Consider the following 27,974-nt stretch of genomic DNA (forward strand, 5'->3'; position numbering starts at 1 on the left):
AAATCTGAATGCCTTTAGATGTGGGAGTAGCACAGTATTTTTCATTCCTCATCAGAACTTAGTGAAGATTGTTAGCTCGACTATCTGTCTGGGAGAAACCCCACATCTGTTGCATTTGTGTTTATTTTTGTTTAATCTGTTAATTGAAGACCTCAAAATAGATTGTTAATTGAATAATTAAACAATGAACATATAATCTATGATTTTTTTTCCCAACAAAGAAACATCATCATTTTTAGTAATTAACGGGCCTAATATTCAAATGGCCACACTGTTTTCTATCTCTGCTGGATCCATGCAGGTGTATGGCATTTCTAACCGCTTGTTTCTGGCTTTGATTGCTCCACTCAAATCTTCAAGCTCCATTTGGAAATCCTTTAATATCTTGCGGGGAATCTCCTCAGTGAAATGGTCCTCCGGGTACTGGCCAAGAGGGACCTGATGAGAACAATGAAACATTTAGCTTTTCTTCAACAACATTCCAATTGTTATCAGATTAGTTTCATTATTGTATTCATTTGTAGATTTTTTAATGACATAATAATGTACTTCACAAAAAATGACTGTAAACATAATTCCTGTCATTCTTAATGAAATCTTTGCTCCTTACAAAGTCACTGGACTGCTTGCTGAGCAGCCACAAGGTGGCCATGCCCTGAACTGTTACGTTGACATCAGGGAAGGTGGCCAACATCGTGGCCTCGCTTGTCGTCCCCTTTGTGGTCGGTGGTGGGAGTTGCAGGGAGACGGGAGTGTTGGGCATCCAGCCACCATAGTCAAACTGTATTTAATCAATAAGTAAAGGATAACTGATTAATAAGAGCAATAATCAATGTGTTTAATTCCTTCTTTGTTTTTCAGTATTGTTGGTACTTTCTTGCTATTGCAGTCTCTTTGCATGACCATCAGTTTGACATTATTTTATTGTAGGAGAAATCAAACAACTTTTGAACTTTTATTATATTTACTGTCACCACCCTTTTATTATATTTATAAAAACTAACTACTTAACACCATGTTTTTGTCAAAAATTTAAAATGAATATTTGAATAAATATTCAAATAATGAATAACAAACGTAATTCCCCCAGAATCAGCTGTACTTAGTGTTTGCTGCTAATTGGCAACTGCTCACATAAGATTAGGATTACGCTTATAGAAATCATTATATTAATTAAGTATAAGCCCTTTAGAGCATTACAGAATACACAGCTGTTCAGCGCCGGTTAACTCTACAGTTCAGTTTAGAAATAACCTAGAATTTTCTGAACATGAAACACTTGAATAACTCCATGAATTACAAGGACTCACCTGTCCAGAGTTCACGGCTGCATGCTGGGCTGAGCAAGTGAAGATCACCATGGTGACAAACTTGACCAGCTCAGTCACACAAGTAAATCTGAGGAATTCCTGTTAATTGGAAAGAATTACTTAAAGGAGACCAAATGAAAGTTAGACTTATGCTTGCTTATAATACACCTATAACATACAGCTGTGGTAAAAACAAAGTAAACCCAGTTTAATTCTTAAATGTATTAGAAAATAATCCAAATAATCTGATTAGTCTTCAAGGCAGTTGCAAATCCTCCCAGAGTTGGATGTCCCAGCAAACTCACCCTAATGCAATGCTTAGAGAAACTGCAAAAAACCCAAAAGCCCCATCTAACACTCTGAAAGCCTCAACTAGCATATCATGACAGTTCAATTAAAAAAAACCAAAAAAAAAAACCAAAAAAAACAACAAACCCACTGAACAAGTTTTGCTTTTTCTTTTAAACTGAAGCACAGTGGTGGAGGGGTGATGATTTGAGCTGGTTGTGCAGCCACAGGACCTGGGCACCTTACAGTCTCAGGTTGTATTTACCTGCTAAGGATCATTATAGTTTTTTTATGCCCTTAGAATTCAAAGAGGGTGTATATTGTTGTTGTTTTTTGTTTGTTTGTTTGTTTCCATGACTGTATATAGTATATTAAGAATTGAGATATTCTTTGAAGCTTACCTATGTCTGCCTGAGAAAGGAATCCATGTTCAAAAATATCCAAAATCCACTTCTGAAGTTCAGAGTCCTGCTCGACCTCGCTGTCAGTCTTGTAATAGTAGCTGAGAATTCCCTGCACAAACCTTTGGGAAATGGGAATAAACTGAGTAAAATATGTGTTTTACTATAGATGTTATGCACACATTAGGTAGATGAGACACTCTGTGTGTAAAGTGCTTAAAAAAAATAAAAGGTGAAGCTGAAGACATGATTATGACATAAATAAATCTTTTGTCTGTGTGTATTTAAATGGCACTGAACACCAACGTGGCCTTTTAGTGATGACCTATTAGGTGATGAATATGTTTATTCTTGTGTGGACTGTGGATGGACTGAGGGATAGCATTGACCTTTCAGCTGGTTGAACTAAAAATGACTCTTAGACAAAACACACAATACATTTCTTTAGTTTTCTCTTATTTTTTGTCAAGTTTGACCAATAAAACTAGTGTGAGGAGGCTTTGGTGCCCTTTTTTCAATTGCTAATTCAATTTAAAAAAAAAAAAAAAAAAAAATTCACAAGTTTTTCATTAATAAAAACTAAGAGCAAAACCACACTGAAAACAGACTTAACACGACAACAAAACCTAGATATAAATTAAATTTAAAGAAACAAACAAAGAAAAAAACCAAAACAAAAAAAAAAAAAAAAAAAAAAAAGCCAGTCTCTTGGGTCTATGTCGGCACAGGGAACTTTTTCAGAGCTTCCTAATCTCAAGAGTTCACTTCCTGGTTGAAAAAAAGGTTTAAAAAAAAACAACAAAACATTTAATAATAGTTTATTTTGATCATTAGCCTCATATTTTGTGTGCCGCTACAGGGTAGTAGGAGTGAGGTTTGGTTGGTTATTTTTTGAGTTAGGAGTCACAGGCTGTTGTACTTTCCTGTTACCAATGGCTGCTTTGTAAGTTATTAATTTTGGATTATTTCGATACCTTGACATGCAACATCAACAGCATCATAACAGTTTGAAACATAAAGCTGAAAATAATCTGGAACACAATGATACCTGTGGATGATATCCCAAATCTTTAGGCCATCATCCCTGTAGTAGAAGTTTGGCACAGCCTCCACGCCACGTTCAGCAATGTCATCAGGTATGCAGAGGGAGCTGTAGGTTAATGAGGACACTGACCTCTGCAGGATGGTAAACATGCCCTCTCCACCTGATGATGCAAACTAGAGAATGGGCAGCTCACAGTTAGAGACAAATGTTGTACATGACACTGAAAAAAAGAAAACCAATTCTTAAGGTAAAGGTCTAGTGAGTGTGTATGGTGTTATTTTTGTGCCTCTACTCTGAGCGCACGTTACAAAAAGAGAAAATCTTCATTTTGAGAAGAAAAATATTTTGATTGCAGAAAAGTTTAATTTGAGTGAACAAAATTCATTGCTGTGTGCAAGAAATGTATTTCAGTGTTTGCTATTATCCATTTACACACACAATAACAGCCACTCGGTTGTTGGCATTTGCTCTTGCTCAGATCTCTGCTCTGTGTGCTGACGGACATCTGTAGACCTGCTCTCAGTGCGTAGGGTGCAGAGATGTTGAGAGCACGCTCAACTCTCTGTACACTGTTATAAATGTGCCACAAAACCAACCAGTCACAGACTTGGATGCAAAAATTCTGATTGGCTGTTTTGGTCTCCAATCAGCTCGCTAGCTACAGCATTTCGGAAACACTGTCCAAAGTGTAGCTAAATCCAATAGAGTGGTTTGGTTTAAACTAGAATAAAACCAACCAACAATGGACTTAAAAATTTTTATATTTTAAAATAAAATAACATACTTATCACACATACTGCATGCAGCAGTTAATTTTGTTTGGTCAACTTAAACTTTTCTTCGCTCAAAGTAATTTTCTCCTTAAAATGCAACATTTGCACTTGCGGAAACAGTTTTTACGTCATAAGTGTGCTGGTCTTACTGCATACCTGAGTGAAATTGCCAGTGTCAGAAATTAGAAGACGCCGAGCTAAGAAGTTGATCTGCAGAGTGTAGCGCGTGTGAGGATTGAGGAGCTGCGGGAAAGAGGGAACTCTGTTAGTGACATGATTGGGGTCCACTTCATTTTATTGTCCACAACCAGCCGTTATGGACAAATGCTTTCCACACCACTGAAATAATGGCATAAAACAAACTGAAGTTTCAGCAAACGTCAGTTACCTTGTACAGAGGATGCACCATGGGCACGTTGCGCAGCAGTGACACTGCAAAAACCTCAGCCAGCAAGTGCGTGCGCAGAAGGTGAACATTGAGCTGATGCTCATTGAAATCTGCACTTCTTACAAAAATCTTGGCGATCAACCAGTCGTACTCAGAATCAGTAGGAAGAAAGATTGGATTGTCATCTGATGGAGTCTGCTTCAGCTACAGAAGGACAGGGCAGAGTAGTCATTTGATACAGATGATCAAGTATACTCCTATAATCAATTACTGATCAAGACTGATGAAATTTCAGTTACTGTTCTATGTTTGACAAGTTTATCTTTAAAGTTTGATACTCTGCTGTTCCCTTATGGGGAATTTCCACTGAATCCCTTCTAACAGAGCATTTCTTCTGAACAGCTTTACATGATGCTTTTAATTAGTTTTTACTGATGCTATCTCTCTCTGCTCAGTAAATATGTTGCATATGTGTTAGTGTATTGTACAGAATGAACTGTGAAGGCTGTTTGTGATTTTGGCGCCATAAAAGAAACTGACTTGATTTATCTACGTGTCAGACTCTGCAACCTGGAGATGATTTTTTCCACAAGGCTAAAGCTCGGGCAGAAGGATAAGGATGTATTATTAAATTAAACCTTACTGTCTGAATTACCTGAATGGCAATTGGCATTAGCTTATCATGAGGATCTTTGTGGAGCAGGACGAGTGGAGCCATCAAGTACTGCTTCTTCCCATTGATGGTGTTTGCTTTCACCCCATCCAGACGCTTGTAGTCACACAGGAATATGTTCCCTTTCTGTTTGAAAGTTCAGGATATTGTAGAAATCTGAATATAATATTTGCTCATGTAAAAGTGAATTTATTGAAAAGATCTAACTGATACAAGAAAAAAAAAAAATCTTTCTCCTTTTTCACAAGAGACAGTAACCTTCATTTCATCTGCCAGGCTGCACTGGCCATGGGGAAAGACCATGTCATCAGTGACAGGGAAGTTACTGGGCAGGGCTGTACAAAGCTGAATCAACATGGGGTTGACACCATTTAGAAACTGGTAGCCAAAGAAAGCATCCTCTTTCCAGTGTTCGTGAACATATTCTGTGAAAAAGAAACATTTAAATTCAATTTCTGACTTCATGTCTTAAATGTTATACCAAATATTAAAAAAGGTAAGACCTTTCCATAAATGGGTTGATACACATTCTTTACATTTTTAAGCACTTATCATTAATGTAAAATAGGGCTTCACATTCTTCCAAGATCAGATTAAAAAAACAACAACAAATGAACACATACTGTCATTAGTCATTATGCTAGCAGCTTATTATAGGAATAATTTTAGAGTAACAGCTAAGTACATATTGTCCATACAGTATAAGGACTCCATTATGCTATGATGTTAATTACCTGATATGTCAGTATTTTTGCAGCAAAACACTCGATTGATGCTGTCAATATTATCCCACTTCTTCTTACAATTATCCAGTCCCATCAGCTTCAGCTCAGTCAGTCTGAAACAGAAGAGCACATTTATTTAACTTCATTGTGATACTTAATATACTTTTGATAAGTAAAGAGAGACACATGTTTGTTTCTTGTGTATTTGTTCTATAATATTAGAACTTCACCCTGTGGAAGCAGTGTAGAAAAACTCTGAATTTTTGGTAAAGGAGAACTGAACCTCATATGGCAGTGACGATGGGTTTTCTGCCTTCGTGGAGTGAAGTATTTTCTCTGCATATGCATCCCAGCTGATGAAACAAAGCAACAGCAGAATGATGAGGATGTTAATTACAGTATGACATGATATACTTTTTCTCTGCAACATATGTAATAGTTTAATTTCTTTTAATTAATCCCAGCAGACAAAGAATATGCTGTAATGCTTAATTTTAAGGTTAAATATATTTAAGCTTTAGGCTTAGTATTAGGATATTCAGCTATAACTGGAGAGCATTTGTATTCCAGTTTCAGGAGCTGTAAAGCTAAAATGTGTATAAGCTCTGAATTCTCACTGATAGTCTTCCTCTCGCTGCTGAATCTCCTGCTGCCGACTGTACCTGCCAAGATGATGGTTGTCTTCAAAGACTCTCAGAGCTAAATAAGAAAAAACTGGTTTCAAGTTGTTCTTGTAAATATGGTATATTGGGAAATTGCTTTAGACTCGTTACAGACTTTGTGTTACATCTTCTGTGGTCTGTAACCAGTAACAAGATTTAAGATGAGCACAGTTTCCCAAACCTTTTCCATCTCTGAAGCAGTGCACCTTGCTATCGGTGATCCAGCGGTAGATGGGAAAGCTGTAGATGTCTCCTTCAGGGGATTTCACTTCCACCTTGGCACAGAACCAACTGTCCTCCGGGAACAGTGGGAGAGACTTTTTGTCTAACTCTATCAGCAGAAGATTTCCAAGGGAAGTGGAGCAGGACACCTTAAACTTTGATACCTAAAGAAATCACATAGCAGTTTGGGCTGAGCTTACTTTGGTGCTTACATGCTGTTGCTGTAAGTCACAGTTAGTGTTCCCTTTACTTCCCCCCAAATAAGTAGGTAAATAAGTAAAGTTTATTTATAGAGTGCTTTTAACAGACATAACAGTCACAAAATGCTAGACAACAATTAAGACACCATGTTAAAAACACAGATAAAAAAAAAAACAAAAAAAAAAAACAGTGAGCCTAGGGGCCGCAGACTGAAAAGCTCTGTCCCCCCCATAGTCTTGATACTTGTACGGGAGTCAACAGCACTGTGTGTAACAGGAAGTTGTGACAAATAGTCTGGATGATTTTGAAAAAAGAATTTCATGTGTATATAATGTCATATAGGAAACCTGAGAAACGTTTAATCATGGAGGTGCATATTTCAGACTTACGGCCCCTCTGACGAAGGATGAAGCCCCTTTCAAGCCCATGAGCCACTTGCGATCACTCTCCCCATCTGTGCCCACCAGCTTAATGAAGACATTGTTAAGAGTAGTGGAATTAAGGCGATCACCAGTGAGCACGGTCACTTCATACTGCACCATTTTTCCTCTTGAATGTGGTCAAATCCTGGTGGGAAGAAGTTATGATCCTACTTAGCACTGATTTGGAAATGTAAACATTTACAATTGTGGCATCACAATGAAAAGGACAATGGAAAAGAAATTTAAGAGATTATGTTGAACTTCTTTTTTTTTTTTTTTTTTTACCCATAGTTTCTGACTGAAATCCAGTGAAAAGATCTCTTACCTTTATTAATGACAAGAAGAAGTTCTTCAGAATAATTGCTCTGTATCGCCTCCACAACTTCTCTTTTTATTTATTTAGGCGGGGGGGGGGCTATCCCAGATATCCCCCTGGGTCAACACACCTGAATCAAATGATTAGTTCATTACCAGGCCTCTGGAGAACTTCGAGAAATGTTGAGGAGGTAATTTAGCCATTTAAATCAGCTGTGTTGGATCAAGGACACATCTAAAACCTGCAGGTCATTGGCTCTCAAGGCCTGGAGTTGGCCACCCCTGGTGTGTAATAAAAAATAATTTCTATCAAGTTATAACTAGAATACATATAATTAGGGATGGGAATAGAATAGTTCAGTTTGCTTAAATCAGTTGATTTGTGCAGGAGAACAAAAATAGTGGCACAGTCTGTATCGTGGACATAGACTTTTGTTTGTATTTATTTTTATGCTGCTAATACAAGTTCGGCTCTTTGTAACCATCCACACAGACAGCATGCTAATGCTAAGCTAGCCAAGAACCCAACGTGATGTTAAAACTGAGAGAAAGGATTAGGATAGGGATTCATGCTAGTGTGTGGGACTGTAGCCTTTATTATGTTATATGGTTTATTATGTTTAATGGTAATTACGACATAATGCATTTCAGGTCATTTCATTTATGTCAACAAGAAAAAGGCTGTAACATTTTAGGAGTTATATAGTAATTAATCAGTTGAAAAAAAGAATAGAAACACAAAGTTTATACATATATATACATATATATATAATACATACATAAGCATATGTGCTACAACAGCAGTTGTTACTTTTGTCCTAAAACTGAGACTACATTTGACATTTGAGCTCACCAAAACTGGACAACTGAAAAAACGTTGACCAGTCTGATGAGTCTTTCTGCTGTGGGTAAACATGAAAGCATGGACCCATCCTGCTTTGAATCAACAATTTCAGCTGCTGGTTGTGTAACAATATGGGATATACTTATGGAGAGAAATAAGCCTCAAAGTCATTGCAAATGCATACGATATGATCCACAAGCATAAACCAAGATTTATAATTTTGTACAGTGATTTGTTTGTGACTTTTGAGGAATCACAAATGCGTGCTCCAATCCACACACAAATACGAAGCAATTTGGCCACACGTAAAACTATTCTACAAATGTGTATGAATGCCAAGCGTCATGTCTGGAGAAAACCAATGACCCTAAACACCCAGCCAAGATGACAAAGGAGTGGCTTCAAAACCACTCTGTTAATGTCCTTGATTGGCCCAGACAGAGGCCAGACTTGAACCTGATTGGACATCTCTGGGGAGATCTGAAAATGAATGTGCACTGACACTCACAGCTTGGGCGGTTCAGCAAAGAGGAATGGGAGAAAGTGCCCACAAATAGGTGGGCAAGCTTGGAGCATCATACTCAAAAAGAGTTGAGTCACTAAAGCAGTGTTTCCCAACCACCGTGTCTTGGCACATAGGTTTCACCTGATTGGTACTCTAAGCGACCAGCCTGAGTAATGGGCAGAACAATTACGTTCTCTTCCACTAGAGGGCATTACAACTTCTTGCTCCAATTAAATGTGTTGCCAACTGCCAGTAAAACAGAAGAAGAAAATACATAGTGACGCCACAATGAAGCACGTAATAGCAATAGATTAATATTTGAAAACAAAAAGTAATCAATCTGACCTGGGACCTGGAGAAAATTCTGATCCATATTAAGGCCCTAGCATGAATAGTGGTCAGAAGAAAGCAAAAATGTTATATTAGGGATAAACTGAGCCAATTCCACTATATCTGGTGCATAGGGGAAAATTGTCAATATGCTTTTTGTGACAATTTTGTTTAGTGGTGTGCCATGTGATTTTTCTAATGTGAAATATGTGCCGTGGCTCCAAAAGGTTGGGAAACACTGCACTAAAGCATAGAAAAAAATGTTTGCATGAATGGGTGTGAATGGGTGAATGAGACGTGTTGTTTAAAGCGCTTTGAGGGTTCAGGCAGAGCAGAAAAGCACTATATAAAAACTAGTCCATCTACCATTTAGATGAACTGTATATTATAAATTACAGCTAATTTATAGCAATTAGAATTAACAATATACAACAAAACTAGAATTTAAAAATGATTCTACAAAGAAATGTAGAAAGTGCACGTTAGCTAAAATAAAGCTTTAGACAGAATTTATGATGTTAATATTATACCAGACACCAAATAACTGTTCCAAAAATAAATGAATAAATGAACAAAAAAAACCCCTTTATTGTGTTAAGGCATAAAAGCATAAAACAGTGCTTATTTTTGGTGATTAAAACAAAGGTCAAGGACTAATTCAATAACAGAATTACAATGCTTGTTGATTTGGGAGTAATGCAATATATTTTTAATGAATAAAACAAATCTGTGTGGGAGAAACACAACAAAACATTAAAATAATGAAAATATAAGCAATGTAATTTGGTAAAGTTTTAGTAAGACTCTGGCTCAGAGCAGACACTCTCATAGAGTGATGAAACTGTTACCCAGACATATTTCAACAGATAAGTAAAAATCGCAAATCAGCATACAATGATCAGAAGCAGTAAGTTCGTTGCGCCATTTCATCAGTAAAACTCAGAACTTACATTTCTTTCCCTGCTTTCGCTTGAAAAGCTAAATTTGTCTTCTTATCTTCTAATATTCAAATGGCCACACTGTTTTCTACCACTGCTGGATCCATGTAGGTGTATGGCACTTTTAAGTGCTTGTTTCTGGCTTTGATGACTCCACTCAAAATTTCAAGCTCCGTCTGAAAATCCTTTAATATCTTGCGAGGAATCTCCTCAGTGAAATGGTCCTCCGGGTACTGGCCAAGAGGGACCTAATGAGAACAGTGATACATTTAGTTTTTCTTCAACAATATTCCAATTTTTGTCAAAATAACTCAACATTCTTGCATGCATATGTAATTTTTTTTCACAAAAATTTACTGTAAACATAATTTCTGACATTCTTAATGAAATCTTTGCTCCTTACAAAGTCACTGGACTGCTTGCTGAGGAGCCACACGGTGGCCATGCCCTGAACTGTTACGTTGACATCAGGGAAGGTGGCCAACATCGTGGCCTCGCTTGTCGTCCCCTTTGTGGTCGGTGGTGGGAGTTGCAGGGAGATGGGAGTGTTGGGCATCCAGCCAGCATAGTCAAACTGTGTTTAATGAATAAGTAAAGGATAACTGATTTACTAAGATTAAAAAGCATAGTTTTTAATTCTGTCTTTGTTTTTTAATATTGTTGTTACCTTCCTGCTGTTGTATGGTATTATTCATACAATTATTTACATTTTCCCTTTGCATGACAATGAGTGTTTCATAAGCTACAACTTGTCAGTAACATGACTGACTATAAAAAGAGTGTCTTAGGGAGGCATGTGATGTTTTTTATGTTCTGTTGTGAATAAAATTTGGGTTTTTGAGATTTGCAGATCATTACATTGATCGTGTTTTTATTGACATTGTAAACTGTGCCATTTTTTTCATTATTGGGATAATATAAGGATTCACCTGTCCACAGTTCACAGCTGCATGCTGGGCTGAGCAGATGTAGATCACCATGGTGACAAACTTGATCAACTCAGTCACACTGGTAAATGTCTGAGGAATTCCTGAAATAACAGCATCATTCATTTAGGTTTAGGTCAGGTTAGGTTTAGGTTGCAATATATAGTATGGAGAAATCACCACTATCATCATAATAATTGAAGATAGTAATTGAAACCCACCTGTTTCTGCTTGAGAAAGGAACCCGTGTTCAAAAATGTCCAAAATCCACTTCTGAAGTTCAGAGTCCTCCTGGACCTCACGGTCACTCTTGTAGTAGTAGCCGAGCATTCCCTGCACAAACCTTTGAGAAATGGGAATACACTGTGTAAAACATGTTTTTATTATTTGTACACAAACTGCTCCAGGATTATTTAAATAATAAAAAATTGTATTTGCCCTAATTCTATTGTTTCAAAAACTACATAAAAATAAATGGCACAAAGTACCTTGTCCTGATTAAAAATAGGGAGGTTACAGGTTCACGATCAACACACCAAGTGTTTATAATTTAACTTAGTGAAGGCAGGCTTCTGTAAGTAGCAGACACATCTCCCAGTTTAGAGGCGATGCTAATGCATTTTAGTTTCAACAGAAATCTAAATGTTGTTTAATAAGATCAAGGCAGGCTGTACATGGGGTGACAGCTACTGATATACAAAGGGACATAACTTGTTTAAACATACACTATTAAAGAACAGGCTCAGGATACTCTTGCAAAACAGAGTCTAGATCTCATAAGTTTTACTTGTTGGTCAATGAAGGTTAAAAAACAGAATAACCGAAGAAACTGATGCAAGGAAAATGTTGGCAAAGACTAGAAGAAGAGGTGTTATGCAAGCCACACTCAGATATGACATCCACAAAAGAAAGCTTTTGCAATAAAACAAAGAAATCTAGTTAAAAAAGGTACATAGAAAAGGTGTAACATATCTCTGTCTTTTTCTGTCCACATTGGAGATTTGAAATAATATTAATGACAATGATAACAAATCGGTTAGCCAGCACAAAGACATCTCTTAATTCAATTCCTTCACCAATGAAGACCATAAATACAAAAAACAAAAAGCAAACAGACAATGAGACAAATGCTTTACACCATGTGCTTTACACGCTGTGCAAAGAAATTGTCATTGTTGTCTTTTCCAAAGGAAAGTTTGTTATTACTGTGTGCTCAAATATATGACTTTACAGGAGGCTTTTATTTATTGATTTTCATATTTTAACCAGCCAATACTGTGGAGAAAGACCAGTTCAGTTTTTTATGCTGATTTAAGATAGGATGACCCATTATTTACAAACTCTGAATTGTTGCAGCTTGATGGCATCATTAGGAGAAAATCAAAATCAAAAGAAAAGAAAGTGTGGTACCTGTGGATGATATCCCAAATCTTTAGGCCATCATCCCTGTAGTAGAAGTTTGGCACAGCCTCCACGCCACGTTCAGCAATGTCATCAGGTATGCAGAGGGAGCTGTAGGTCATTGAGGACACTGACCTCTGCAGGATGGTAAACATGCCCTCTCCACCTGATGATGCAAACTAGAGAATGGGCAGCTCACAGTTAGAGACAAATGTTGTACATGACACTGAAAAAAAAAACCCAATTCTTAAGGTAAAGGTCTAATGAGTGCGTATGGTGTTATTTTTGTGCCTCTACTCTGAGCGCACATTACAAAAAGAGAAAAAAAAATTCAAGTGTTGTTGCATTTTGAGAAGAAAAATATTTTTGATTGAAGAAAAGTTTAATTTGAGTGAACAAAATTCATTGCTGTGTGCAAGAAATGTATTTCAGTGTTTGCTATTATCCATTTACACACACAATAACAGCCACTCGGTTGTTGGCATTTGCTCTTGCTCAGATCTCTGCTCTGTGTGCTGACGGACATCTGTAGACCTGCTCTCAGTGCGTAGGGTGCAGAGATGTTGAGAGCACGCTCAACTCTCTGTACACTGTTATAAATGTGCCACAAAACCAACCAGTCACAGACTTGGATGCAAAAATTCTGATTGGCTGTTTTGGTCTCCAATCAGCTCGCTAGCTACAGCATTCCGGAAACACTGTCCAAAGTGTAGCTAAATCCAATAGAGTGGTTTGGTTTAAACTAGAATAAAACCAACCAACAATGGACTTAAAAATTTTTATATTTTAAAATAAAATAACATACTTATCACACATACTGCATGCAGCAGTTAATTTTGTTTGGTCAACTTAAACTTTTCTTCGCTCAAAGTAATTTTCTCCTTAAAATGCAACATTTGCACTTGCGGAAACAGTTTTTACGCCATAAGTGTGCTGGTCTTACTGCATACCTGAGTGAAATTGCCAGTGTCAGAAATTAGAAGACGCCGAGCTAAGAAGTTGATCTGCAGAGTGTAGCGCGTGTGAGGATTGAGGAGCTGCGGGAAAGAGGGAACTCTGTTAGTGACATGATTGGGGCAACACTTCATTTTATTGTCCACAACCAGCCGTTATGGACAAATGCTTTCCACACCACTGAAATAATGGCATAAAACAAACTGAAGTTTCAGCAAACGTCAGTTACCTTGTACAGAGGATGCACCATGGGCACGTTGCGCAGCAGTGACACTGCAAAAACCTCAGCCAGCAAGTGCGTGCGCAGAAGGTGAACATTGAGCTGATGCTCATTGAAATCTGCACTTCTTACAAAAATCTTGGCGATCAACCAGTCGTACTCAGAATCAGTAGGAAGAAAGATTGGATTGTCATCTGATGGAGTCTGCTTCAGCTACAGAAGGACAGGGCAGAGTAGTCATTTGATACAGATGATCAAGTATACTCCTATAATCAATTACTGATCAAGACTGATGAAATTTCAGTTACTGTTCTATGTTTGACAAGTTTATCTTTAAAGTTTGATACTCTGCTGTTCCCTTATGGGGAATTTCCACTGAATCCCTTCTAACAGAGCATTTCTTCTGAACAGCTTTACATGATGCTTTTAATTAGTTTTTACTGATGCTATCTCTCTCTGCTCAGTAAATATGTTGCATATGTTGCACCTGTGTTAGTGTATTGTACAGAATGAACTGTGAAGGCTGTTTGTGATTTTGGCGCCATAAATGAAACTGACTTGATTTATGTACGTGTCAGACTCTGCATTCAGCAATCTGGATACTGCTATGGGATGAACTTTCACAAGGCTAAGGCTCAGCAAAAACACTTCACAGCTGGTGTTCAGATATGGTACTAGCTATGGTTGCAAATAGAATATCCTGTTATTTTGATTTTACAATGACGTTGTACATGAACAATTGCTTTACACATTAACAGGTGTGCTATCTCTACTGATAAGCTGATAAATACACAAACTTAAACCTTACTGTCTGAATTACCTGAATGGCAATTGGCATTAGCTTATCATGAGGATCTTTGTGGAGCAGGACGAGTGGAGCCATCAAGTACTGCTTCTTCCCATTGATGGTGTTTGCTTTCACCCCATCCAGAAGCTTGTAGTCACACAGGAATATGTTCCCTTTCTGTTTGAAAGTTGAGGATATTGCAACAGTGTGGATATAATATTTAGTCAGTGACTGTACAAGTACAATTATTTGACAAAAAATAAATTTATTATAAAGAATTCAGATGATCACCTTCATTTCATCTGCCAGGCTGCACTGGCCATGGGGAAAGACCATGTCATCAGTGACAGGGAAGTTACTGGGCAGGGCTGTACAAAGCTGAATCAACATGGGGTTGACACCATTTAGAAACTGGTAGCCAAAGAAAGCATCCTCTTTCCAGTGTTCATGAACATATTCTGTGAAAAAGAGACATTTAACTTATTATTTTTGAAACTGTGAGCTACTAAATTCTGCTAAATTTCTGAATTAATGTCAGAAGTTCAGGGTCTGAGAGTCTTCATTACGTGAACTGTAAAAGAAAAGTCAGATTTCTCTGGTAAGAATATATATGGTTTACAGAACAGGCTGCCCAATATTCAGCTCATTATTGCATAGAGTGCATACTGTATAAGGACTCCAATATGCTATGATGTTAGTACAGTACCTGATATTTCAGTCTTTTTGCAGCAAAACACTCGATTGATGCTGTCAATATTATCCCACTTCTCCTTACGGTTATCCAGTCCCTTCAGCTTCAGCTCAGTCAGTCTGAAACAGAAGAGCACATTTATTTAACTTCATTATGATACTTAATATACTTTTGATAAGTAAAGAGAAAAATATGGTAAATGGTAAATGGCCTGTATTTGTATAGCACTTTACTAGTCCCTAAGGACCCCAAAGCGCTTTACACTATACACAATCATCCACCCATTCACACACACATTCACACACTGGTGATGGCAAGCGACTGTGTAGCCACAGCCGCCCTGGGGCAGACTGACAGAGGAGTAAAGAGTAAAGAGAAAAATATGTATAACAGAACTTCACCCTGTGGAAGCAGTGTAGAGAAACTCTTTAGTTTTGGTGAAGGAGAACTGAACCTCATACGGGAGTGAAAATGGGCTTTCTGCCTTCATGGAGTGAGGTATTTTCTCTGCATATGCATCCCAGCTGATGAAACAAAGAAACAGCAAAGTGATGAGGAAGTTAATTACAGTATGACATGATATACTTTTTATCTGCAACATATGCAATAGTTTAATTTCTTTTAATTAATCCCAGCAGACAAAGAATATGCTGCAATGCTTAATTTTAAGGTTAAATATCATTAGTATTAGGATATTCAGCTATAACTGGACAGCATTTGTATTCCAGTTTCAGGAGCTGTAAGGCTAAAATGTGTATAAGCTCTGAATTCTCACCGATAGTCTTCCTCTCGCTGCTGAATCTCCTGCTGCCGACTGTACCTGCCAAGATGATGGTTGTCTTCAAAGACTCTCAGAGCTATAAAAAAAAGAAAAGAAAGAAAAATGGTTTCTTGTGAATGTGGTATATTGGAAAACTGCTTTAGTCTCATTACAAGATTTTTGTTGTCCTCACTGGTTTGTAACTACAGAACAAGATTTAAGATGAGCACAGTTTCCCAAACCTTTTCCATCCCTGAAGCGGTGCACCTTGCTATCAGCAATCCAGCGGTAGATGGGAAAGCTGTAGATGTCTCCTTCAGGGGATTTCACTTCCACCTTGGCACAAAACCAAGCGTCCTCCGGGAACAGTGGGAGAGATTGTTTGTCTAACTCTATCAGCACAAGATTTCCAAGGGAAGTGGGGCAGGACACCTTAAACTTTGATACCTAAAGAATGACATAGCAATTTGTGCTGAGCTGTAACACTCCAGCATACAATTCCTCTTATAATTTACTGTGGTCCATGAAGTGAACTGTTTGCTTTGACCATCTTCATGGTGATAGATTCCCCTTATTTCCCCCCAAAATTATTTCATTTGTGTATCATCTCATACAGGAAACCTGAGAAACATTTAATCATGAAGATGCATATTTCAGACTTACGGCTCCTATAACGAAGGATGTAGCCCCTTTCAAGCCCATGAGCCACGTGCGATCACTCTCCCCATCTGTGCCCACCAGCTTAATGAAGACATTGTTAAGAGTAGTGGAATTAAGGCGATCACCAGTGAATACGGTCACTTTATACTGCACCATTTTTCCTCTTGAATGTGGTCAAATCTTAGTGGAGAAGTTCCTTGGAAAAACTACTCTGTCAGAAGTTGCCCCCACAATCGTCTCTTTTTATTGACACATTTTAGTGGGAGTGTCCAGGCAATTGCATCAGGTAGGTGTTGTGTTGAAATGTTGGACATGTTTGATCAACTGCTGTAACCTGAGAAACCACAGGAATTTGAGCTGATGATGAAATAACGAGGCTTTATTTTATTCAAGAGAAATCGCAGCCACTATGAAATGTAGAAGTATGCAACTATTTGCTAAATACACACACCAAAAAAGTTTTGTAGAATTTTAACAAACCTTAAAGTCAATATTTGGTATGACCCTTCTCTTAGATAGGCTTCCTTGTAATTTCTTTCAAGTAGCCTTCAGGGATAATCAAAATATGACAGAGCCCCCATTGTGTTTTACAGATGGCTGTAAAACTCACTGCTGTACCTCTCCTGACCTCTTTCCTAAATACATTGATATTTGAACCATAATTTTTTCAAATTGAATTTTCAATTTGGATTCATCTCTACATGTGACCTGTTTTCACTGATGTTCTTTCCCATTCTTGTGTAATTTGGCCTACCTCAGCCTTTTCTCCCTGTTTTGCTTCCTTAAGAATGACTTGACAGTCACACTTTCACTGAGACTGTTATGGTTCAACGTGGGGACTCAAGCGCAGGACTCCAGAATCAGCTGTACACAAAAATTTATTTACAGAATCCACCAGGTGTTTATACAGGAAGTGCAGGGCAGTGCTATATACAACAAAGTGAGGGATGGGGCTCCAGGGAAATCCAAAGGGGTAGTCACTCGTTCTCCAATTCTCCACACTCACGACCGCAGTTCCACTCTCCACACTCGACACAATGATTCACACAGGGAAGGTATTCAGGAGGTCTGTAGACAAGGAAACGAGAATTAATTACAACGTTCATGTTGCTGACGTCGACTGAGAAAATTGTCAGGCGGTGGAAGGAATACTTCGAGGACCTCCTTAATCCCACTGACACGTCTTCCGAGGAGGAAGCAGAGTCTGGGGATGAGGGGAATGACCCACCAATTTCCGGGGGCGAGGTCACTGAGCAGTTAAACAACTCCTTGGTGGCAGAGCCCCTGGTGTTGATGAGGTCCGCCCCGAGTTCCTGAAGGCTCTGGACGTTGTAGGGCTGTCCTGGTTGACACGCCTCTACAATGTTGCGTGGAGATCAGGGGCAGTACCCCTGGACTGGCAGACCGGGGTGGTGGTCCCCATCTTTAAGAAGGGGGACCGGAGGGTGTGTTCCAACTACAGGGGAATCACACTCCTCAGCCTCCCTGGGAAAGTCTATACCAGGGTGCTGGAAAGGAGAGTTCGTCCGCTAATCGAACCTCGGATACAGGAGGAACAATGCGGTTTTCATCCTGGTCGTGGAACACTGGACCAGCTCTTCATCCTCTCAAGGATACTTGAGGGTGCATGGGAGTTTGCCCAACCAGTCTACATGTGTTTTGTGGACTTGGAGAAGGCATTCGACCGTGTCCCTCGGGGTGTCCCGTGGGAGGTGTTGCGGTATGGGGTGTCTGGCCCATTGCTACGGGCCATTCGATCCCTATACAACCGTTGCAAGAGCTTGGTTCGCATTGCCCGCAATAAGTCAGACTCGTTCCCGGTGGGTGATGGGCTCCGCCAGGGCTGCCCTTTGTCACCGGTTCTGTTCATAATTTTTATGGACAGGATTTCTAGGCGCAGCCAAGTGGCGGAGGGCTTTCACTTTGGTGGCCTCAGAATCTCATCTCTACTTTTTGCGGATGATGTGGTTCTGTTGGCTTCATCGGGTGAGGGCCTCCAGCTCGCACTGGAGCGGTTCGCAGCCGAGTGTGAAGCAGCGGGAATGAGGATCAGCACCTCCAAATCTGAGGCCATGGTTCTCAGCCGGAAAAGGGTGGAGTGCCCACTCCGGGTCGGGGATGAGTTCCTGCCCCAAGTGGAGGAGTTCAAGTATCTCGGGGTCTTGTTCGCGAGCGATGGGAGAAGGGAGCCGGAGAGCGACAGACGGATTGGTGTGGCGGCTGCAGTGATGCGGACGCTGCACCGGTCCGTCGTGGTGAAGAGGGAGCTGAGTGTAAAAGCGAAGCTCTCAATTTACCGGTCGATCTACGTCCCTACCCTCACCTATGGCCACGAGCTGTGGGTAGTGACTGAAAGAACGAGATCGCGGATACAAGTGGCAGAAATGAGCTTCCTCCAAAGGGTGGCTGGCCTCTCCCTTAGAGATAGGGTGAGAAGTTCGGCAATCCGGGAGGGGCTCAGAGTAGAGCCGCTGCTGCTCCACATCGAAAGGAGCCAGCTGAGGTGGTTCGGGCATCTGACAAGGATGGGCGCCTCCTGGGTGAGGTGTTCCAGGCATGTCCCACCGGGAGGAGGCCCCGGGACAGACCCAGGACATGCTGGAGAGATTATATCTCTCGGCTGGCCTGGGAACGCCTTGGTGTTCCCCCGGATAAGCTGGAGGAGGTGGCTGGGGAGAGGGAGGTCTGGGCCTCTCTGCTTAGGCTGCTGCCCCCGCGACCCGGCCCCGGATAAAGCGGATGAAGATGGATGGACATTCATAATAGACTCTTGACTTAACTGAGCTGTAGCTTTGACTCTCTCTGACGCATGGTAGACAACGATCCAACGAAGACCAGCAGACTCCTGCTGGCTCAAATGCCAATCGCCTTGATGGGCATCACGCCCTTCGGTGGGCGTGGGCCGAAGGCGTGAAGCCACAATGAGTTCCGCCCCGGCGACAGAGAGGAGGAGAGAGAGAGCAAGAGAGAGAAAAAGGTAGAAATAGCCGATCAGCGTCCTGCTGATCCCCCAGGCCGTGACAGAGACCATTTATGATGAAGTTTTGATAAGCTGGATCAGCTGAAGGGCCAGATGCATGTTTCAGGTCCGGTGTCAGGTCTTTGTTGAATTTATTTATATATGTTATACATATATGGTAAAAAGATGACTTTCAGATGTTGATCTGCTGTAGATAGTTTCTTAGGCCTGCTACGTTCTTTTGTAGCAGGCCTTGTTCAATTACCTCAATTTTTTGGAGGATACACTGCATACTATATGCCAGGTTTTTGGCTAAGAGCTAAGGCATTTTCTATAAATTCAGTGAAAGATATTGGAATAAATTATATTTTAAAGGAAGCTACCAGTCTTAAAATGTAAAGACAAAGTTAAAAGTTAAAATACCCTCTTTGCTAAGTGGTGTGTATTTAAATGACCACGGCTTACTCGACGACATGAAGATGCTTTCAAGTATCTTTATTCTTTTATTTACCGCTGTCATGTCATTTGCTGTCATGTTACATACACAGCTTGCAGCTGAACACTTCTACAACAACAACACACAGCAGGCAGAGCAGATTTTAAGCTGGCGAGGCGTGACTGTGATGCAGCGCAGGTGCGTCCGCCTTCCCTGCTGCGCCACAGTGTAGATACAACACTGGTTCATCCTTTGAGTTAGGTGACTTTTTATGCTTGAATGATTCTCAGGTCACTGTTCACAGGCACCCACATGTTCAGTGAGGTGCCTAGATCCTCCACTTTTAAATGTCTCACAGCGCAATGCTTAGCATATTTTGGTTCCTGCAACTGGTCCGTCGGTTATTGTCTCCCCCGAAACACTTCTCTTGTGCTTTTGGAAATCAGTTTTTTCCTATTTCTATTTTATGTTTTTCCCATTTCCGTTGTGTTTTGTGTGCTTTTGCAGCGGTTTTCTTATTGCTGGTGTTTTCTTTAGTTGCAGTCCGTTTGGCCTCTCAGGGCCACCGTAACCACCAGTGTAATGTGCCTCTACATAGAATTGTATCCTTGTTGGACTGTTTATAGGAAAATAAAAATCTGTTATTTTTGTTAATGAGCCAGAATAATAACTAAACAATGGCTCTGTGAGCATGGTCATGAAATCAAAGTGGGTAGTGGTAAATACAGTTAAGTTGTTTTGCCTCCGTTAATAATTATATTATGTAAAAAAAAGTTTAAATGGTGTGGTGATATTTGTTCACTGATTTCAGGAGTGGTGGGCTTCAAGTTGTTGGTCCATCTATGGGGGATACAAAAGTGGAAAACGTATTCATGTGCAGCAAACTGGAATGAAGGGCGGAGTTTCCTTACACGAGAAAAAATATGTTTGCACAATCATCAGTCAACACTCACTTTGCTGTAATGTGTGCAGCACAATAGTTTTTGTGTTAAATATCAGTAGAGTTAAAGAGAAAAGGATTTTAAATGTGTCTGCAAGTGCATAATCCTCAGGTAAAACCAAAACGTTCCTACTAATACTTATCACTCTAGTTTTCTGTAGTAACTATTGGCACATACTCAATTAAAAGGCACTTCAGTGCAGTAACAACACTAAATTGGTTCAACAACCACCCTGAGACAACCTAAACATTAGACCAAAGGATTAAAAATACACTGATTCGGGTACCACTTCCTGCTACAGTGTAAGGTTACAGTAAAAAGGTGTTTGTTTGATTGTGGCTTTCACTGAATTTGTGTTTTAGATGGTGAAACTAAGTGTGAGAATAGGATTACAAAACCTGCCTCTGCTAGTCCTGCAGAACAGGTATGAAGTGACTCGCATTCACAGAATTGCTATTCTCTCAATTCCAGTAAAAGGTTAGAAATTAGGATCAAATCAATAGCAAGAGCAGACTCGCTTTAAAGTATGAAGTATAAAGTCATTTCATGACCTGCATGATTCAACGGTCTTAGAGATTTCTGATGTGTAGAACTGGTTAGAGTGTTACGTCTCTGACATTAAATCCACAAATCTAAACAGCTCATTTTAAAATCTCTTAATTAAAATTTTTCATTGATTTTGTCTCATGTTTAATTGCCAGCAAACTTATATGATAACAATAACAAAAAATCATTGTGCCTTAATATTTGCCTTAAGATTAAAGCACACAATGATTATAATGCAAAGCAGAGAGTCACGAAGCCACCGTTTTTTCGAACTATAACAATGTGGTGATTATAATGACCATTAAAGGGTTTAATGTATATTTATATAGATACACTACACTCTGAATCCTTCAAACATCATAACAGAATTCTGATGCTCCCTTTAAAAAAAAAAGAAGAAAAAAAAGCAGGATTGTCTCCTTAGTTAACAAGAAATATTATATTTCACTTTCCAACATTTGGAAGGGGGGCATCTTTTCTAATTTGGGATTTTGCCCAAAGTGCTATCCCTGCTGAGTTTATAAATGCCAGTTTGGCTAATTTATTCCAAGAGGAGCACAGAAAAGAGTTTATAATGATCAGTGTAGTTCTCTGTTGTGCTTTGCTGAAGTGAGCAAAGTTACTTTTGTACACTAAAATATCAGATGGTTATTTATGTAGCCTGGCTAAATTAACCAGCCCAGAACACAGATTATCTTTGGGGTTCTTTTAATCTGAATGATAAAGTAAGCGCTCAGAAGAAAATAAAAAAAGGTTGTAAAAATAAAGAAATAAAATTGTTACAGACAGTTCTTATCCAGTAACAGCTTTGTGCACTGGTAACCCACTGCTACTGCAGGTTATTTCCCCAACTTTATCAGCATCTGGAACTCAAGGACGTCTAGCGTCATTTTGTGTCTGATATAAACCCATACATAAATAAAACAAACTTAGCAGTGCAAAAATAACTGTAGTGGCTTCTCCTGCTAAGATACAGAGCCAAGATTAAACAGTTAACAAGGTACACTTTCCTCTTACCCACAGAGATAGTATAATACAAGTGTGAACTCAAATACATACAGTGCATTAATTCAGCAGAAAACGGAATATAGATCCCTCTGAGATGAACGGCGAAGTTGGTTGCAGCCACTCCTGGTGCCTTAACTGTTGCACACTTTGCATTCAAAACAGATCACGCAGCGAAAAAAGGCATTGCACACCCACATCAAACCAATGCAAGCTAGCACCCGTGAATGTCTCTGTAGATCCCCATGATCCCTTCCGCTCTCAGGGGTACCCCAAAAGAAACAGCGCCATCCAGTGGCATGTCCCATAATATCGAACTTCCACCTGGCTACATTCTCCCCTGCTTAAGAGTCAACGTCCCAGGTGACTCAATTGGTATATTTCAACTCATGCACTGCTTCTTTAAAGAGGGCAGTACCCATATTAGTCAACAACTGAGACAGTACCTCAGGGCTCAAGGTGATGGCATGACATGCTGATACAGGGACATGGTAAGGGTTTGAATGCACTCCAGCATTAGCTCTTTTACTCCGACGGGGCACTGGTGTTGGTGTAATGACCCCAATATCCCTGTTGGTTTCAGTAGCAACTGTCTCTGGTGTGGACACCTGCTCAGAGGCAGACGGTGCAGTAACACGAGCATCATCAGTGTTTACAGACTCTGAAACGCCACTGCTTTGAATTGCTTCCCTGTCTTCATCAGACCCCTGCTCTGCAATTGGGTATGAGGTTTCTCCGAACAACACATACTCAGGATCTGAATCTGAACAGCCTGTTTTCTCTTCTGTCATAGGACCCACTACCACAGGGGATTCATTATTTTTCTTTTTCCTGGGTGCAGGAATTGGGCCAATACAAGGTCTAAGGTTAGCTCTGTGAACCCGTTTTACTGGCCCACCCTCCACAGGCTCCACCGCATGTGTGCTGCCCTGGACTTCGACAACCCTATAAACCACAGGGCTCCAGGCGTCTTGAATTTTGTTCCTGCCTTGGGGCCAGTGTCGCAGATAAACTAACTGACCTACTTCAACAGGGGGACAATAGACCCGGGTTTTGTCCAGCTCAAGCCTTTCTGCTGCTTTCTGCTCCGTGTACTGCCTTGCTCTGGTATGTGCTTCATTTAAGCGCTGCTGATGCACAACCAGCCAGTCATGTCTCTTATCAAGCACCTGCTCCTGCCCTAGTAAAGCATCTACAGGAAGGTGGGGGTGCACTCCAAACATGAGGTAATACGGCGAGTGACCTGTGGTGGCATGGGGAGTCACATTGTATGCATAGACCAACTCTGGCAAATACTCAGGCCAACGGCGTTTCTTGTCCGGTGGGAGGGTACGCAATAGGTCATGAAGTGTCCTATTGAAACGTTCACATTGTGCATTACCTTGGGGATGATGTGGTGTAGTACGGCTTTTTTTAACCCCATATAACTTGCACAGTTCCTGAATCACATCACTTTCAAAATTTCTGCCCTGATCAGAATGTAACCTCTCTGGTACACCATACCTCATGAACCACTCTCTGAGCAAAATCTTAGCAGTTGTATCAGCTTTCTGGTCGCGTGTGGGGAAAGCTTGTGTGAACTTGGTGAAAACATCTGTAACCACCAACACATTTTCCCGTCCATCTGAGGCTGGCTCCAACACGCTAAAATCTACTGCAACCACTTCAAGAGGTCTAGTGGCCAGAAAGGGCTTGACAGGGGCATGAATCTTGGGCTGTGGCAACTTAGTAAGCACACATCTGTAGCATTTCTTAATCCACTGGTCCACTTCTTCATACATACCAACCCAAAAACATCTCTGTCTTAACAGATTCTGGGTCCGCTCCACCCCCTGATGCCCCATCTGATCATGCACACTCCCCAGTACAGCTTCCTTTAAACAAGCTGGCAAAAGGAGCTGCTGACACCTCCCCAAATGTCCATCCTCAATGACCCGATACAACAATCCCTCAAACTCTATGATACGTGACCACTGCCGGAGCAGAGAAATCACAGACTTAGTCAAACCTTTCCTCTGCTGGTGTGTGGGTTTCTTCTTTTTGTCCCAAAACTGCCTAAAGGACTTGATAGTAGGGTCAGAGCTCTGAAACTGTCGCAACTCTTCCTTAGAATACCCAGGCAGAGTGGGTGTATTCCCTTGGGAATCAGTAAAATGGGTGTCTTGCTCAACTGCTGTGACCCGGGCCTGCCTCACCTGACAACATTTTATACCTGCACTTACTAAGTCCAGGCCTAGCGTTGTCCCTCTGCTGACTAGGTTACAGATGGATATGCATCCATCAAACTCCTCCTCATCTCCTGCAGGCTGGGGCTCCCCTGCTAATGGCTGTCTAGAGAGGGTATCAGCTGCTGTGTTACACCGACCAGGACGATACTGCACCTCAAAGTCAAATGGTGCTAACTGGGCAACCCAGCGCTGTTCGATGGCTCCCAGCTTTGCTGAGTTCAGGTGGCAGAGGGGGTTGTTATCTGTCACAACTGTGAATTTGGAGCCTAAGAGATACCCCCTAAACTTCTCAGACACAGCCCATTTAAGGGCGAGGAGCTCTAATTTCATGCTGCTATAATTTCTGTCATTTCTCTCTGCATTTCTCAACCTTCGGCTGGCATATGCTATAACACGTTTCCTGCCACCCTGCACCTGATAAAGAACTGCTCCCAGTCCTAAACTGCTGGCATCTGTCTCAACAACAAATGGCAGTGAGAAATCAGCATAAGCAAGTAGGGGGGCACTTGTGAGCTTCTCTTTCAGCTGTTCAAATGACTCTTGACAAGATGGCGTCCACACACTTTCAAGCAAGTTTTTATATTTAGCTGGACTGTCCTCCTTGCCCCATGCATTAATCAGATCATGCAAAGGACCTGCCAGCTGCGAAAATCCATGGAGAAATCTCCTGTAATAACTGCAAAAACCCAGGAAGGATCTCAGCTCTTTAACTGTGGTGGGTACTGGCCACTGCCTCACTGCAGCTATCTTGTCTGGGTCCGTACCTATCCCTTCAGCTGAGATCTGGTGACCCAAAAAGCGTACACTAGATTGGAGAAAATGACATTTCTCCACCTTAACCTTCAGCCCAGTTTCCCTGAGTCTCTGCAACACTGTCTGAAGACGTGCCAAATGGTCTTCAAAAGTTGATGAGTAGACTAATATGTCATCTAGGTACACGAGCATAATCTGAAGGATTAAGTCACTCATAGTGGCCTGCATGAGTCTTTGGAAAGTGGCTGGACCATTACACACACCAAAGGGCAATCTGGTATATTCAAACAACCCAAATGGGGTTGTAAAAGCAGTCTTGTGCCTGTCCCTTTCGTGAACTGCCACTTGATGATAGCCACTTGCCAGGTCGATAGTCGAGAAAAACCTTGCACCATGTAATGCATCAAAGGATTCATCTATACGGGGCAAAGGAAAGGCATCACGTCTGGTCTTGGCATTTAGCCGCCTGTAATCGACACATAACCTCAAGCTGTTGTCTGTCTTCCTCACCAGCACAATGGGCGATGCATAGGCACTAGTGCTTTCTTTGATCACACCCTTTTTCAGAAGCTGGGTTATGTGTTCTCGCACCTCTTTGTACTGTGTTGGAGGTATCCGTCGGTAGGCCTGGGTGACAGGGACATCATCAACTAGGTGTATCTCATGACTGATCTTCTCTGTATAACCTAGATCTTCATCTTTGAAAGCAAAAACATCTGCATACTGAGCCAAAAGTGCAGCTAATTTGGTCTGTTCCTCTTGGGAGCCACTAATACTCAGCTGCTCTATCAGCAATTTCAGTTCACCATCAGATTCTTTAGCCCCTTTCTTATTCAGTGACACTTCCTCGTGGTCAGCAGAAATACGATTAAACTGCACCTCAGCTGCATTTTCAACACACTCCACTACAGTGAGCACACCAAGTCTGGTCCGGGGAGCCAACCACACATCTTCCTGCGAGAAGTTCACAACTTGAACTGGAAACACGTGCCTGTCAGTTTCAACAAGAGTAGGAACAACAACCAAACCGCTGGGAACGAGCGTGTTGGTTGGCTCAAGTAACATTAAGGTCTGGTCATCTGAAACTTTCCCAAGCCCTCTAGCAAATACTGTGGCCACGGATGATGCTGGCACGTGTACAGTATTTTTACCAGCTAACCGGGCGGTGGATGACCTCTCTAATACTTCGCAGGCTTGCACCCTCTGAAAAGCTTCTCCCCAAGCAGCATTTAACTCTCCTCCGAGAGTTGAATCAAAACTAGCAATGGCTAGCTCCTTACATCTCTTTATTATGTTCATTCCAACAAGAACAGGTGGGGATCCCTCTAGTCTGCTGGCACCTTTTTCCACCTGCTGTTCCACATCATTTTCCTGCACCTTAACTTTAGCTGACATTAGCTCTTGGTCCTGTGGCCCTCCGGGTTCTGGGGCGGGGTCCCTGACTACCAAAAACCCACACTCCTGCACTGTTAACCCCATGACCTGCACATCCAGCTCAATGTAACCTATATAAGGAATTGGCAATGAGTTAGCTGCAGTCAATTTAAGCCATTTAGCTGTAGGGGTTACATCATCATCTTCACCCATTAGGTGTTGTCGGAAAAATGCCTCTGAGATGGTGCTAACCTGGCTCCCTGTATCCAAAAGGGTTCTAGCCTTAATCCCTCCCACCTCAATTTCAACTTCAGGACATTTACCAACTGCTCTGTCAAAAAATCTCTCACAAGTTAGGGTCTTTGAGCCAGTAGTCTCCCCTCGAATTGCCCGGCTCTTGGCAACCGAGGTAGCTAGTTTCCCTGAACAGGTGCAGGAACAGAAACTGGAGAAGCTCCTTGCTTAAGGGTTTTGCACTCCCTAGCAATGTGTCCAACTCCCTTACACTTGAAACAGATGGGCTTCCCATCATCAGTGAACTGGAACTTTGATCTGGGAATCCCACGTTTAGGGGCCCTTTCTCCGGATGTAACACTCTCCCGAACCACACTGAGTAACTCCCCAATAGCCTTGCCCTGCTCAGAAACCACCTTAAGGATTTCATCTAGAGTTGCAGATGACCTATCTGGAGCTTCACGGGTACTCTGATCCCCTGCAACCGCACTGTCACTTAATATGGGCCTGCTCTTGCCAACTCTGGTGCCACTAGGTTTTTCTTCCATAGACCAAGCAATTGCTTCCTGACGTACATCAAAAAGCGTAGACTCTGGCTTTTCCCTCACCATCTTGCGAAGCTCCCTTCGCAGAGTGGAGTCTCTTACTCCCTCCACAAACTGGTCTCTAACTGCCATCTTTGTGTCTCGTACTGCATCAGGCCTTTGTTTAAGGGCTAAGCGGAGGATCTGGGACAGAGCGTGTGAGTACTCAAAGAAATCTTCACCTTCTAGCTGGAAACGGCTAAAAAAGGTTTGCAGTAACTGTGCTACACTGCGCCTCTCACCATAAGCTTCTCTGAGAAAACAAAAAATTTCTTCGGGTTCAGTCTGCTCTCCCCCAGTACATAACTTGATCTCTTCAAGTGCAGAACCCCTGAGGAGGGAAAAAATGAAGTCAACCTGATCATCATTACCCAAGCCTCTAGTTCTGATACCCCTCTGTACTTCATCAATAAACTCCTCTACAGAACGTCCGTCTACGGTTGCATCCCCACTAAAGGGTTGAATAGGTCGCT

General features: G+C 41.1%; 1 protein-coding gene and 1 pseudogene across 1 annotated transcript; both read right to left on the reverse strand.

Annotated features, from left to right (window-relative positions):
* Window positions 1–258: 258 nt before the first annotated feature.
* LOC146385683 (arachidonate 12-lipoxygenase, 12R-type-like) lies at window positions 259–7,230 on the reverse strand (annotated as a pseudogene).
* A 2,461-nt stretch (window positions 7,231–9,691) lies between these two features.
* Window positions 9,692–16,639, reverse strand: LOC146385684 (polyunsaturated fatty acid lipoxygenase ALOX15B-like). Its single transcript, XM_084931522.1, has 14 exons — window positions 16,445–16,639; window positions 16,024–16,228; window positions 15,797–15,878; window positions 15,423–15,545; window positions 15,037–15,140; window positions 14,622–14,788; window positions 14,364–14,507; window positions 13,553–13,756; window positions 13,320–13,406; window positions 12,379–12,548; window positions 11,190–11,311; window positions 10,972–11,072; window positions 10,446–10,616; window positions 9,692–10,290 (listed from the first exon to the last, which is right to left on the reverse strand). The coding sequence occupies exons 1-14, from the start codon at window positions 16,595–16,597 to the stop codon at window positions 10,111–10,113; spliced, it is 2,013 nt and encodes a 670-aa protein (XP_084787648.1). The 5' UTR covers window positions 16,598–16,639; the 3' UTR covers window positions 9,692–10,110.
* Window positions 16,640–27,974: the final 11,335 nt, after the last annotated feature.

Source organism: Perissodus microlepis, chromosome 6 (assembly GCF_051167445.1).
Source record: "Perissodus microlepis isolate ML-2025 ecotype Zambia chromosome 6, ASM5116744v1, whole genome shotgun sequence".
NCBI lineage: Eukaryota > Metazoa > Chordata > Actinopteri > Cichliformes > Cichlidae > Perissodus > Perissodus microlepis.

Bases quoted from the DNA above. Each gene is read 5' to 3' on its own strand.
- LOC146385684 (XM_084931522.1), bottom strand. From the start codon at position 16,597: ATGGTGCAGTATAAAGTGACCGTATTCACTGGTGATCGCCTTAATTCC. The intron at 14,508-14,621 runs GTGATCATCTGA...ACTTTCAAACAG, and splicing joins GCCTGGCAGATGAAATGAAG to AAAGGGAACATATTCCTGTG. The intron at 10,291-10,445 runs GTAAGGAGCAAA...TGTTCTCATTAG, and splicing joins GCAAGCAGTCCAGTGACTTT to GTCCCTCTTGGCCAGTACCC.